Genomic DNA, 14696 nt, shown 5'->3' with positions numbered 1-14696 from the left:
CAGACTCAATTAGACTTCCCCATTGGACAAAAAACCTGCTTAAACCTGCCAACATCTTGCTTTTTTAGTTAGCAGGAAGGAGTGTAATCAGCATACACTCTCAGGTCAAATGACCCTGCAATACACCCTAATTTCTGACCCTCATCCGGTGATGACAACACGCCACCGTAAAAAGCCATCTTGGCCAAAAGCCTCTTCCGTCCCTGTTCAAGCAGCGTTCGACCATTGTTGAGTCTGAGTTTGTTTGCATTGAACGGCAACGCTCCTGCTAACTTCCATGCACCTGTAGCGATACACCAGAAGAACAAACTCCAGGTCTAATGGCCGTGGGAATGGAGTCAGTCACCTGTTATTAGATTACCCATGTTTTTAAAAAGCCACGTGCACACACTAATCACAAACTAATCGCACACTAATTTTGACGCCAAAGGGGCTAAAGTGGGTGTTTCGGCCACATCCGGTATAAGACAGCACAGATCCAAAGCGTTAAGGAGGGATTTGAATCAAAGCTGGCCTCGACATGCTGGGTTTGCCTAAATTACCAGCAATTTCGTCTCAATTTCTATTCATGGAAATGTTTCATCCAGTTTCGTGGCAACAGGAGCTTTAGCATCCCCCTTACACCTTGAGAGATGTTCACGTAATTTTTACACCAGAACCGAGAGCGCTCTTGTGTGTTGATCACTGGTTCAGGAGCCAGGGAACAAATGTCGCAGCATCTTATATATGACAGTTATTCAATCATGACTCAGGTGGCTGAAAAACAGCGCACGTGACACCAGCACATGAAGCGTCTTGGTTTAGCACGTATTACAAAAGATTTAAATTGAAACTTAATAAAAATGGGATCTTATGATGAAAGAAAATAAGATGACGATCTTATTTCAGGCGTTTCTTGTAATTCTAGATGGCATTTGTTGTGTAAAAGGTCTGCCCAGTTTTAGAATCAGACTATTTTTAGCCCAACCAAAGGTGTTTGATGACCGCGTCGACTCTGAAAAACAGCTGGAAACTTTTAAAAATAGAGATTCAGGCTACATTTTTTTTGTGAAATCCCTTAAATGAAAGATAAGACTTTTTTTTAAATTGACGTATTTAAGCTCTACTTTACATGTTTTACCTCATATTTATTGGCAAACTGTGCAAGTCACATTCAGACAGTATGACGTTATCTACCGGGTGCGGCCTGAAAATTCTTTCATCCCATCATTCAAAATTCGGCTTGTATCGTTTAGATTCGACATATCAAACCGCCCCTCTTGCCAACAGCATAAAAACTTTCGCCCTGTTCTCACAACACGGTCGCGGTGAAGAGCGACGCCACAGAAGTTATTCAACCAAAACTCAAACCTTGCCTCCTACACGCAGACGTTCTGCCAGGGATATATGACGCCCTGCCGCGCCAAAAGAGAACTTGGCAGCGAACAGAACTAATAGATGATTCACTGGGTTATGCAACGTGTGCTGGCAGCAGAAGAAATGAGGAGGAGAGTTGGCTTCCTTTGAAAGAAGAGCCGGCCCCGGGCTGATCTTGATAGCTGTCTGGCCTCACATATGGACAATGGCGCCACTTCATCGTTTGCTTTTCCAGGCAGCATTACTGTAATTCTACAGACAGCCGAGGAAATAGAAGCTGTACATATCCACATGTGTCTGTTTTAGAATGATGCCAGGCATCGTGCAGGATTTCTCTTGGAAGAAGCTACTTCGGCTTCATTTGGCAGCATTTTGGAATTAGCATACCGGTAACTATATTCTGCATAAAGGGGGAAAAATGCCTTTGCATTTTAAGCAACACAAATTAAAAATGGGGGGAGGGGGTAGCTCAGGCTGTAGGGGACAGGGCTGAGAAGTGGAGGGTTCTCGGGTTCAGGGGTGTACCCTGGCTTCACCAACATGTAGATAGGATAGGCTCCAGCACCCTCCCCTTGACCCCAAAAGGGATGTAGTGCTCAAGAAAAATGAAAAAACATGTTAATAATTATCAAATGAAGTGGTTTTTTTTTTTACCACGATGTGATATGATTATATGGGATGGGACAATGTACTGCTGGAGTGTGATCGGATACTAAAAAACACCTAAAAGTGGGAATTCCAGGCAGAAGAATATCCAAGGGTCATGCTTCAAAAAGCTTGTTAAATTAAGAAGCTGCGATTGCCCTAAAACTTGAGACACCATCATCCGTATTACTGTCCAAAGACTGAGAAAATAAGGTGAATCCCCGCACATAAAGTAAAAGTTTGAATGCTGGAGACGTGGTGACAGCTACGCCATCGTTCAGAATCTCTGACAGCTTTACCTCGATGCTGCCACAGTCAGGGGTGATTAAAGTGCCACCATTTGACGCACCAGATGTCGCCTCTTCATCCCCACCGCTGTCGTAGATCCCTCCCGCTTCCGTCATCTCCTGCTCCACTCCCGACATCCTGACCGGCACGCCGGCGCTACGTTGGCATGGCCCCGTCGCACACCTGAGGGGGAGAACAGAGGCCGCAGGTGATCGGATGAAGGAGCCCACACAGTGCAACATCTTTACTGTCAACTTTTGCCATCTGTCTGGACATTTTTCAGAGGCAAAAAGATGGGGGCAAAACACAGAATCAGAGAAGAGAGTGGAGATCTTCCGGGGGAGGCTGAATAAAAAGCAGATGCCATTTCTGCTGAAAAAAAAGAGAGGACCATGAATGCACACTTATCACAGGAAGTAAATCCCCCCCAACACATTCAACGATGAATGTGAATGCGTTAGCAGCTAGCCAAAACTGCCCTGCCTACGCTGAATGGAAGCTGGGTTGAAATACATTAGCTAACGGACGCTAGAATGGCACCACAGGGGGATGGTGGAGGCTTTGCTGCTGGTTTATGGGTTCAACTAAGCCCTCATTTCCTCCTGATTTATTGGGTTCAATTCTGTTAAGACCTGAGAACCTTCACCAACCTCTCTGCTGAGAGATAAGGAGGGAATTATCCCTTTTATCACATCCAAAAGCCCATAAAAGGGGAAACACAAGGGTCTTAATGAGGGGGTGGGACAGAAAGACCCTCAGCCAAAAGTCTGAGCAACAGAGCAGATGGACGGGGGGGTCGTGTGGCACAAACAGGTGCAGGATGAGAGTGCCGAAGAGCTCCTATGAGTCTCTACAGTGCTTTTAAGGAATTGTCACTTGCATAGGTGACAGGCTTTCCTCTGCATCCGAGTGGGACAAATCAAGCAGCAGATAGTAGATAAGCATGAAGCATCACAAGTTAAATAACATAAGGTTACATAATGGAGGAATCGCTGACCTCATAGCCATCCACTGACCTGTTGATCTCTGACCGTATCAAGAGCTTATTAAAATTAATGTATTTGCATGACTTATGTCTATTCTGTCCTCTGTCCTCCCCCTTCTCTTCCTTTTCTGTCCAGCAGGTCATCAGCAGGTGAGTCTCTCCACATGCGTCTGATCCTGCTGAAGGTTTCTTCCAATTAAGGGGGGGGGTTCCGTGCCAAAGGAATGGTCAAAGCCGCTTGGCTTTCTAGACATTCTAGACATTAAAATCAATTCAGAATTTTTGAGACAGACATGCAGATGAATGACCACCATTACATAACCTCCTTGGCAGAATTAAAACAGGAAGTATTGACAGTTTAAAACAGCTACTCATTTCACCACCTAGAGGCCGATCCTTGTGTCAGATGTTGAACTGTTTAAGTCAGAATATATGGGTATAAACATGGCCTAAAAATCCTATCTGCTGACTTTGCATTAGTAAATCCAGCAGTATCTCTTTGCTTGCACTGATCTACATAGAGGACAAATGTCCACACTAGTGGTGATACAGAGAAACAGCACAGACTGCAGGGATTCCCAGTTCGGACTTCAGTCTTCCAGTACGCCAAGCTTGCCATGCTAAATTGACAAGGTTGGAATACTTATTTGGAGACAGTCCTGTGGGACAGTTGTGGGTTTCTGTGTGTGTTTAGGACGGTAACATGACCTAATCACAGATCCACACAAAGGTTTGACCACCTGCCAATTCACCTTGCATAACATTATGAGGCAGATTACACAACAGGTAGCCTCGGGGGGGGGTGGAGCTGTTGGCTCAAAAGGGCAGACCCATCCCTCCTAAATCCAACTAAGCTAGACTTTATTAACTGTGCGGTAAAACCAGGTAACCAAGCACCTGGCTGCTTGGGCACCGAAGTTCAACTAAAAGGATTACAGCTTTGTTTTAGAGCCAATTCATCATCCTGTCATTTTATTCCACTAATGCTCGGGGGAAAGGGAATAAAACTGCACGCTTCCTGTAAAGCCCCCTTAAAATCATCTGGAGGATTGCGGAGCCCTCTGACCGCGCAGCGACAAACGCCGCTGCAGCAGTGCACATCCAATGTTTCCAACCACAGGCTGCTAAAAAAAAAAGCAGCTAGCTGACAGGATGTGAGTTGTGGTTTGGGTAGGGCATACGTCCCGCGAAAGACATGTTTGTGGTTCTATAACTGCAGGCGACACGGTTTCCACATGTACTGATTGCAGATCTTGAATGCTCTTGAATGTTCCGATTTCTGGAACCTCTTTTAAACCTAATTTTCCCTTTCCAGTGAAGTGCATCTGGGCTTTCAGCAGACATCTCGAGCCCCGCCGCTCTTCCAGAACAGGCAGTCCTCTTCCTCGTCCAGCATCATCGCAGAACCCATATTGCTCATCTTATAGCATACTAAATGCCAGGCTAACTTAATCCCAACCCATGTATTCTAGACACATAAGACAGTGGAAATAAACGATTAAAAATTTTGTCTCGCAAAGAACAACGACATTCAAGACTGTTCGTTCAACAGTGGCGTCCTTCTTTGAATCAAATATGTAACCCTGAGCTAGTATAGCAAGAAAATATCCGCATCAGCGCAGAAAGTTATACAAAACATCATGCCGATCAATTATTAATTACCCCCCCCCCCCCGCTCCCCTCTCTTACTATATTACATGCTGGAACACTGAGCCACCTAAACAACCTCGCCGGTGTAATGTTTCTTTAAGTTCCGCGCAGTTTAGAAAGCTAATCTTGCTGTGGAAGAGTTTAAAACGAGTCACCCAGGAAGTGTGACACCCTGAGACCAGCTGGTGCTGCGGGGGGTGGGGGGGGGGGGGTACATAAGGTCAGTGCATCGGTGTCACTTAAATAACATGACGGTCCTGGCAACCTGGGCTTACTGAGGCACTTTCCTACGTATGTGGTGCATCAAGTGCAAGTCCCAAAAATGCAATTGACATTATTAGATAATATACGTTATGTTTGTCAACGGCGAATGCCAGGACACATTCAAATCATACAAAAATCTCCCTAAAAGCAACCTGACCCACTGCACGGAGGCAAAACTAGGTCACAGCATCCCCCACAGACACATGCAGCTTGTTTATACCATCCAAAAATTGAAGTCGCATGTAAAACAAAACCCACCGATAATAACTTTTCTGCTTGTTTCTTTGCCCTGGAGCTTTACAGAATTGTACGCATATTGTGGAAAAGGAGCCCAAACTGCTGTTTCTGTTGGCCATTCAGTCTGTAAAAGTACAGTTACATAAGTTTAGTTTAAATGCATGTTGCAAGGCTCCAACACATGTTCTTCTCAGGGGTTTTCCATACTTTACTCTTTATGTCCCTGGATGAATACAGCATAATGCAATCTAACGCATCAGGTCGGCGATAACCCAGAGTTATTTCATCCTGTCGAGGATGTCCGAAGATCATTTAAGTGCTTTAAAATACGGCCTCTTTTTACTGCTCAGCATGACTGAAAATGCTCTCTTTGTGGTTCTTCTGAGGCTTTCCTCCCGATAAACGCTGCTGGGCGTTGGTGTGCCGGAATCCCCCCTGCCCTTCAGCACCAGCCTTGACCGATCCAAGATTAAACAGTTTAGGGAGGAATAAACACTTCAGTCTTCACAAGGCATCCACTCCATCATTAATGCAGTCAACCGGGGAAGGTTTTACGATTGATCCTGTCTCGTTTAGTGGTACCAGCCCTGCCTTTATGTTGGTTCCTTGGTTCAACCAGGGCTGTAAATAATTAAACTCATCCGTGCGCACGCAGGAGCGACTGGAGAAACTTTGATGTCAGCAGTCAGTGGAGGGACAATGAGGGTTTGGCAATGCCAGTGATCCTCAACCCACATGTTTGCTGTCACCTTTATATTTCTACCTCTGTGAACACTGGCTTCGGCAGAGGCTGGGTCACTTGGGGCACATTTGTTTGGAGGCCTGGGGCAGACTGGTTAGTTCGGTATGCATGTAAACTTTTGATAAAAAGTTTAAATCAGAAGGTGGACAGCTCCAAACCGCACCGCTCGATGGAAGACCGCTACCTCCCGACCCTTCCTTTAGCACATTCGGCTAATTTGAACAACCATCAAAGCAAAAAGCAACACTTTAATGAGAATCTACCAAAATAATCATCTGAAAACACAAAGGGGCTAAATTAACATATAAACAACACATACGGACTCTATTACAGTTCAGAAGGCAGGAAAAAAGGCCATTTGGTCTTAGTTATACTACACCCCATCACCTGCAACCATCATGACGTCACCCAACATACCTACACTGGGTTCACCTGTAATTTTGCAGATCCAGCGTGCACAAAAAGAGGTCGCTATATATGGTAAAACCTCGTCCTTAAACAGTCAATCTCCTGAATAAAAGGAGGGTCCTCTCTCGTGTGACGCCCCCCCAACCTACCCCAAACATCTTACCTTACATAAGCTCACAGCATGTGTTCCCACCCTGCCTGTCTGACTCAGCCAACAATGCATTAAGAAGAGCAGCATTCAGTTTGGGCCGCAGCCGGCGGCGCAAGGAGCCATAGCAAGTCAGCGAGGATGGGCGGGGCCCGGGTGGCGATGGGGGCGCAACATTAGGAGCACGAAGGGGCGAGAAAAAGAAATTAGAGAGGCATGGAGGATGATGGGGACATTAACAGACAGGAGGACATGTGGGAGCAAAGAGTGGGTGGGTGGGTGGTGGTATATGAGCAGGGGGGAGGGGAGAGGTCTGGTCTGCCTGTTGTCCTAAAAAAAACATTACGGGAAGAGGAGGGGGAAGATAACCTCAATTTTGCTGGGTAAAGAAATGGGACAACAGCTTGTACCAGCATGCTGTCACAACATACATGTGGAATCCACCCCCAGCACACAGGAACACGCAGATATCTGAGGTTAACATTAACATTAAGAGCGGCTTTCTTCCTTCCTGTCGATCTCTGTGGGCTAAATTGGCAGCTTTGGTTCCATTTGTCCACTCTCTGTACATGTCCTTTATTAATATATGCCAAAAGGAACGATACATGGCTGATGTGTGAGTATTCCGTGTACCTGTGCACATGTTAGAAGCACGCACAGCACAGGAATAACAAAGCCTCTCTTTAGCTACATGAGCACAAAACAGTCCATTTAAAAAAAAAATGTATTTTTATATAATTACATTATTAAAACTTTCCACAAGTTTCAAATGCAGGGAAATTTCATGCTTTAGATTTAAAGGACATTTATATAAGCACCATGACACCATGTATTTACCTAGAGAGAGAGAGAGAGGCAGAGACAGAGAGAGAGAGAGAGAGAGAGAGAGAGAGAGAGAGAGAGAGAGAGAGAGAGAGAGAGAGAGAGAAAAAGAGAGAGAGAAATAAACAAATAAGGAAGCAGTAAGAAGGCAGCTTCTTGCATAAGCTGCCTTACATAATATCTGGCTAATAATGCCACTGTAAAGCTTACTAGAAAAGTTATACAAGACATATACCGAGATGCACACGGACGGACAGACAGACAGAGAGACAGACAGACAGACAGACAGAGAGACAGAGAGACAGAGAGAGAGAGAGAGACAGATAGACAGACAGACAGACTCTGATCTGACATGCATTCTCTTGCTCTTCATCCTTATTTAGTCCTCAGACACCCCTCTAAAGAGATAAAATCTGCCTCAGATCCAAAACTGGTTTTATAAAAGATATAAATACAGATGTCTGTCTGCCTCTCTCTGACACGCACGCACGCACGCACACACACACACACACACACACACACACACACTCACACTCACACTCACACTCACACTCACACTCACACTCACACTCACACTCACACTTGTGTGTTCAAGGGCCTCATTACAAACACTGCAGGAGCTAAATGATTTGGGGGGTCGGGGGTGTTTAAGAACCCAAAACATTTTTTTTAATATAATAAAAATAGAAATATAAAATTCCCATGACCTGAAATTAACCAATGCTGAAGCCTGTAACTGGGGGTGTGAACTGCTATTAGACTTTAACATGTTCAGATTGTGGAATAATTTAATGAAACCCATTCTTTAAGCCACATCTGAGGGTTGACCAACATCTGTGTACAGGCACCACCTGTTTCTTCTGTCTTTCTTCTGTAAATAGCTACAGAACATACAGTTCACTCAGGATTAGGTGGCATTGATTACACCGGCCCAGATCCAAGAACATACTTGTGATCCGGATCAGAGAACAATATCAAACCGCATCAACGTCTTGCCTGGGATATTTTTACACAGGTAAACCCTCCGACCCAACCTGCGTCGCATCTAATCCCACCTTCACACCAGTTTTGCTCAGAGACCGTTAACCTAGCCACCAAAAACACTCCAACTGAAATCTTGGAGCCAAAGCGGAGACAGAATGCTGCATCTTTCTGTCGGAAACTTCAGGGAAAGAAAAATAACATCAAATGATGTAATCCTGCGAGGACTCCGTGACCTCGTATGGCTGACACCGACATGCAGAAAAACATTAATGAAAATCGCTAATGAACCAAGCTCTGTCACCTCGGCCTTCACAGAAGAGGCTGGATGAGAGCAGCTCTTGTGCAGCTTTTTGTCAAGTACGGTACTGTCAATGTCCCCTAACCACCACTGGAGGACAGGGGGCTGTGTATTTATTTATTTAGATCATTTCAGCACGGGATACACGTTGAAATGATCATTTATTTTCGTACTTAGTACTTGCATTTAAAAAAAACCTGTTTAATGTAACAGTCAGTTAGAACAGCAGAACTTTTGGGGCGTTGTGGGTACAGGGCTGTCATTCACGAACACCTACTGAGTCCATGTGGGTCAACACGCAGGAAAAGGGCGGGATCACTTCCCATAATTGGCTGCTGCTGGCTGCTCTCCAACCAATCAGAGTGGGATTAGAGGGTTCACCGAGTTTCTTTAAGGGGTCACATGTGGACGTCTCCGTCAGAAAATACCCATCAACCATCAAAGCACCATCTGTCTGATGCTGCTCGGCTGTTTCTAGTTACTTAGTATTTCACGTGAGGGCCCGTGACACAGGTAGTCGTCTAATTTTAACCTTTAGGTGAGCCTTTAATGACCTTTACCCAACACAAGGACCTGTCTTAAAACACTTAATCTTATCTAATTTTTAGATAAGATTATTCTTATATGAAAAAATTAGCAAATCTTGTATTAATCTGACCCTAACTCTTATCTCCTCTCAAGATTATCCGGCATTTTCAACATCTAAGAATGGGGCGTGAACCAACACAGAAAGAAATTCTTCAAATCATCATGAATAGATTATTTCCACTGAAGTCAGCTAATATAATATTACTGTAGATCTAATATTTTTCATGAATAATTCTCCCACTTTGGGTCATTTACAGCCTTGAGGATTGGTAGATTTTTCACAATAAAAGATTTAACAGCTATTTTTATGCGAACACTGGACATAAATGTAACACTTCTTAATCATTCAGTGAATGTAGACTGATTACAATGGTCTTTTGCAAATTAAATCGGAGAAAAACTGAAATATCATCAGCTGAGGTGAACTTAATTGAAGACATGATGATTTATGAAGACACACACCTGTCTAGAGGAGGTCCCACAGCTGACAACAGAATAAAACTGAGCCACGAATTCCAAGGAACTGCCTCCAGAGCTCAGAATCGGGACCCAATCGTGGCCTAGATCAGCACTGGGGCTTCCAAAGAACGCCGTCGTTCTGAAATGGAAGAACCGGAACACCTCCCAGGGAATAAAACTTAACTAAATCACCTCTACCGAGACCTGAGAACAATTTTCCACCAAGCCTGTGACATCACAGCCGAGGAGACTGGAGGCTGGAGCCGCTGCCAAAGGAGCTTCATCTAAGTGCTGAGTAAACTGTCTGAACGCTCACGTCCATTAAATATTTTATGACCGTAGATGACAGTAAAAGCGTCTGAAAAGTTCCCCACTGCAGACAATATGCAGAGTTAGTCTTCTCCAAGACAGAAAATCAAAGGCTTCAGTTAAAGACATGTTATGACCCATTCTTGGAAACATCTGCCATTAAGCCTGAAATCCAAACACCGTTGAGCTTATTTGTAAAATGTTCTGACTTGGAGTTAGAGGCTTAATTGAAAACTCAATGTTAAATCATTAAAAGATTACATATTCTCCGCACGACGAGGCCCTACAGGCGACGTCTGCTTAGTGGAACCATCACATAAAGGAATAAAGGAAAAAAAAACAGTCTTAGGGCAAACAGGCAATCATATCAGTCAGTCCCTTCTAAGAACCCACACGTAGCCCTCGGTAACGCTCATCTACATAAACGTGCCCTCAGATAACTTCTCTAATCTCTCGGTTGCACAGGGAACAACAAAGTCACTGCTTAGAATCCGTCGTTTCTCCAAAAGAGCTGCTGAGTGCATCACCCGTCCGTGCAACAAACAGACTCAGCTCAGGTAGCAGGGGATCTGCATGGCTCATGATATTTAAAGGTGAAATAAAGGTGAAATTAAAAGAGGAGAGGCGGCGCCCGGCAACCCTCCACCGCTGGATTTAAGCACTTTAAAGGAGAGGTGGCCTCTTTTCACATGTCGCTCCTTGGCACGGATGTCAGTCCCAGTTTGTCCAGCAGAACGCTGAGAACCGTTACTAATATTGCAACAATGGCGGTTTTTGTGTCGCCGCTGTTATTGACCGTTTTCTTTCTTGCTCACTGTCCTGGCTTCTATAACGCACGAACATCTTCATGCAAAAGCAGGACATGCCAGGCCCAAACCTGCTCCAGGCCTCTGTGTGTGTATAGTTCACAGTCAATTTCACGGATGGGCTGTAAAATGAGTAAACAAATACACTTCATTGACATTTGGGTAGGGGCCCGCAGGCGCGTGCTTGACTGCCATCACTGTCGATTCAAACGGCAAAATTGTCAACAGTGACGTTACACAACAGCTAACACTTCCTCCCTAAACCATGAGGGGGGGAAATGGCAGCGACCCACCTGGAGCGCCCACTTTTCTTCCTCCCTCCAGCCCTCAGACGCGTCTGCGCTGTTCTGAGCGTGCTGTTCCTGCACTCAGCCGCCTGCTGAGCTGTGCGGCGGTAACAGTCGGGAGGAGTGATGCAAGAGATGAGGAGGAAGACAGGGACACCGTGAGAGGACTGTTGCAAACGCAGACACAATCTCAGGTCAGAAAGGCCCATAAAGGGTAGTTAAGTAAAAAGACAGATGACATAATGGTGAACTAGTTCAAATATCATCGTCCTGATTGTAGGACGTCCGTGATGAAACTACATAACAAAATAAAAAGTAGCATTATTAATACTAACTGGGAACATTTAAATCCAAAATCTTAACTGAAAGACGGGGGGTGTTCGTCTACTCTTAGGTTACACCTGAGTGCTGTGCTCCACTTGATATCTGATCTTTAACAGATTGGACACAGCAGAAAGGAACAGACAACCGAGACGGAACGTTCCGGAATCATCTTGCCCTCTTTAGCTCATTTTACCAAAGAGGAGTTGGAACAAAAACCCTTTGACCCTTTGGCAAAAATGGCAAAAAAAAGCAAACAAGGGTGCAGAAGAAGGAGACAGAAGACTTAAATCTACATATTTTGGTTGCAAAATGCTAAACTCAACCAAAGGCACTTCACACGCAATCTTCTCCAGGCTCTGAGCAGCAGTCCCACAGAAAGAAATCCATAACAGCCGACCTGAATGCTCTGCCGCTGGATGACATGTTGGGTATTGATAGCAGGAAGCAACTCTTCCCTCCTCTATATAATGACTCGATTTCCTCTTTGTGGTTTAAAAAAAAAAAATCATACTCAAAATGGAAGAAACCACATGGTGCTATGGAGGGTAAGTGAGGAGAAAGGGGAAGTCTTGTTAGAAATGTTAGAAAAATGGACCTCCCACTGGTGATGTCGGTTTCTTAGTTTTTGATTGTCAAAAATTGGAAAGAATATCAAAATGATGGGGTTTATGTGGGGAAAAAAAACAGAATAGCAGCCGTGTATGCCAGAGCAAGGGACGCGATACTTAGGACCATCCCTTTGTACCTCCGCTGGGGAAATGCACATGTATTGAATACAAATCCTTTAGGAAATGTCCCCTGAAGCAGTGGAATCCCTCAGGGACGGCTCTGAAATCACAGCCTGAACCCCACAGACAGCCTCTGCTTGGACACGGTTGTTCCCCCCAACACGACTGCAACATTACGGACCCACTCAGCAAAGAGAGCGTCCAAAGATGCAGATTGAGCAGAACGTAAGAGCGTTCTGACTGAAGGGAAGCGGAGGAATCTTTGAGCAAACAAACTGGAGGAGAACCTGGGAAACAGCAAGAGGGAAGCCTGGGATAGAAAAAGGAAAAGCAGCTCCGCCCAAAGGGAGATGATGGGAGGGCAAACCAGTTCAACCAGACTTCAGCTGCCTTAGCAAACAGCCCCCTGCCCCCCCCCAGCTACAGCACACCCACGGCCTGTCATCACACAGGACAATGTCAGCATCCCCCCCTTTTTTTGCTTCCTTGAAGCTGTTCTTCTACAAGGAGGTGGTCTGGGTCGATGCCATCCAGTCTCTGCTACACTGGGCACCTTAAAAACCTTTCAGGCCCCCTACTGGGAGATAAAATGGCTGGCCACCTGCTGGCCTCACAGGAAGACCACAGTACGTCAGACTGAAGGGCAGCTCCTCCAACACTGGGGGCAGCAGCCTCAGCGCACCCCAATGTGGGCAATAGGGCAGGGAGAAGGACCTATATGTGGAGTATTCTATGTACACTCCACATATATATAATATTGTGGAGTTATAGACACATATGCTGAAAATGGCCTTAGCTCGCAAAGATAAAGAATCCTTCAAAACCATTCATGGATCCAAATAGTAATCCAGGACATCCCTAAAATGTAATCATCTGTTTCTTGCCCCATTATCAACATTTCCAGTAAATCTCATTCAAATTTGAGTTATTTTGCTAGCAGTCAAACCTAAATAATTATTCATCAATGTACAACATTTTAAAATCTATTGTATTTACCTGTACAGGAGATGGGCTTTCCTAGTTCAAAACTCTTCAATCGGAGAAAATCACAATAAAACAGAAATATCAGTACCAGTATGTCTGGAAGGGCCCTTAAGTCAATGTTTCAGTATCTGCACGCTCTGAAAAGCCCCATTTCTAACAAAAACCTGCCAGATTGGCTAAAACAATGGTTGTCTACTAGATCAGTTCTCAGTATGTGATGAAACCAGGCTGCATCCAGACCCCTGATGGCAAATATTGATGTTTCGGGCCAATAAACCCTCCACCATGACAGCCTTTGAGGAGAGCGGCTCAAGGCCACGCGAATAGCTATTAGCATTGCTAACCACAATAAAAGAGAGACAGTGACCTGCTGCGTCGCGGTGGAAAGCGTTGTTGACTTTAAGAGTTTCACCGGATCACCTTCGCCATTGTCCTCGGACGACTTATCAAACCTTACTGCTTTGATACGAGTGCGCGGAACATAAAATCTAACATCCTTCTGATTGCGCTCTGAAAACACGATAAGGCAACGGAATAATCATCCACTACTTCCATAGCTACTGTGGCAGAACCAAAGTTACATAAAGCACTTAGGAGAGAGCAAGTCACGCAAACTCTGACTTAAATTCACAGATACTCCAAAGATCCAGACACTCCCCCTGCTGGGAACAGCTTTGTGTTTTTTTGCTTTGATCTTTTCTTTCCAGGCTGCAGCAGGATCGCATCTCTATTATTGCCTGGTTGCTTCAAGCATATGTCGGCCTTTAACTGGGTGCTCCGGTCAAATGTTTGTGTATGCACCCTAAAGAGGCTGGGCCTGGAGCTTCTCTCCCAGTGGTTTTGTCTTTTGTCCCAACTGCTCCTGCAGCCTGCTGCCACATTCCAAGCAGCTCAAGCACAAACAACAGCTCGGAGCTCCTTCCACATACCTGTGCGCGACCTCTCAAACACAAGCTGACCCGGCGCCGAGTTTGCTGCTGACTGAGGTCTGACCCCGACTTTGACCTTTGGGCTCCACTCGTCTTTCATCCAGTCTGGCAAGTTCCAGCTACTTTATGATCAGAAAGCAGAGCGGATCAGATCTCGCTGTGGCGATTATGAAAGTGTCAAACACCTAACCCGGCCCAATTTACATAACTCTTTACATAAGCCACTTGCTTTCGGTTTGCCCTCCTAGCCTAACTGTTAGGTAACTCTGCCAAAAAAAAAAAGAGAGAGGGGAAGCGAGAGAGAGGCTCTCGTTTGAGCGAGACTCTTTAACCCCGCAGATGTATCAGCTTTGTTCCGGCTCCATCCTCGCCGGGGTCAAAGCATGTGCAATTAACAGAAAACCAAAAGGGGCAGAGGAGTGTGCTCGCTTGTTTCATAACAGAAGGAGGCTGCA

General features: G+C 45.2%; 1 protein-coding gene across 3 annotated transcripts in view; it reads right to left on the bottom strand.

The window, feature by feature from the left end:
• Window positions 1-14696, bottom strand: part of LOC101070879 (helicase ARIP4-like) — a 40473-nt gene that overhangs the window by 25479 nt on the left and 298 nt on the right. The window contains exons 2-3 of one of the 3 annotated variants that reach the window (XM_029833470.1): window positions 11283-11373; window positions 2351-2472 (exon numbers count right to left, since the gene is read on the bottom strand). In XM_029833470.1, the coding sequence (XP_029689330.1) occupies window positions 2351-2426 (76 nt within the window). In that variant the 5' untranslated portion in view covers window positions 2427-2472; window positions 11283-11373. Of the gene's footprint in view, window positions 1-2350; window positions 2473-11282; window positions 11374-14241; window positions 14392-14696 lie in introns of those variants that run through there. The other 2 variants (XM_011621809.2, XM_003963038.3) reach the window with 2 other exon arrangements.

The sequence above is a fragment of the Takifugu rubripes genome, chromosome 3 (genome assembly GCF_901000725.2).
Source record: "Takifugu rubripes chromosome 3, fTakRub1.2, whole genome shotgun sequence".
Lineage (NCBI taxonomy): Eukaryota > Metazoa > Chordata > Actinopteri > Tetraodontiformes > Tetraodontidae > Takifugu > Takifugu rubripes.
The sequence above is the reverse complement of the archived record's forward strand: the minus strand, read 5'-3'. Positions and strand labels throughout refer to the sequence as shown.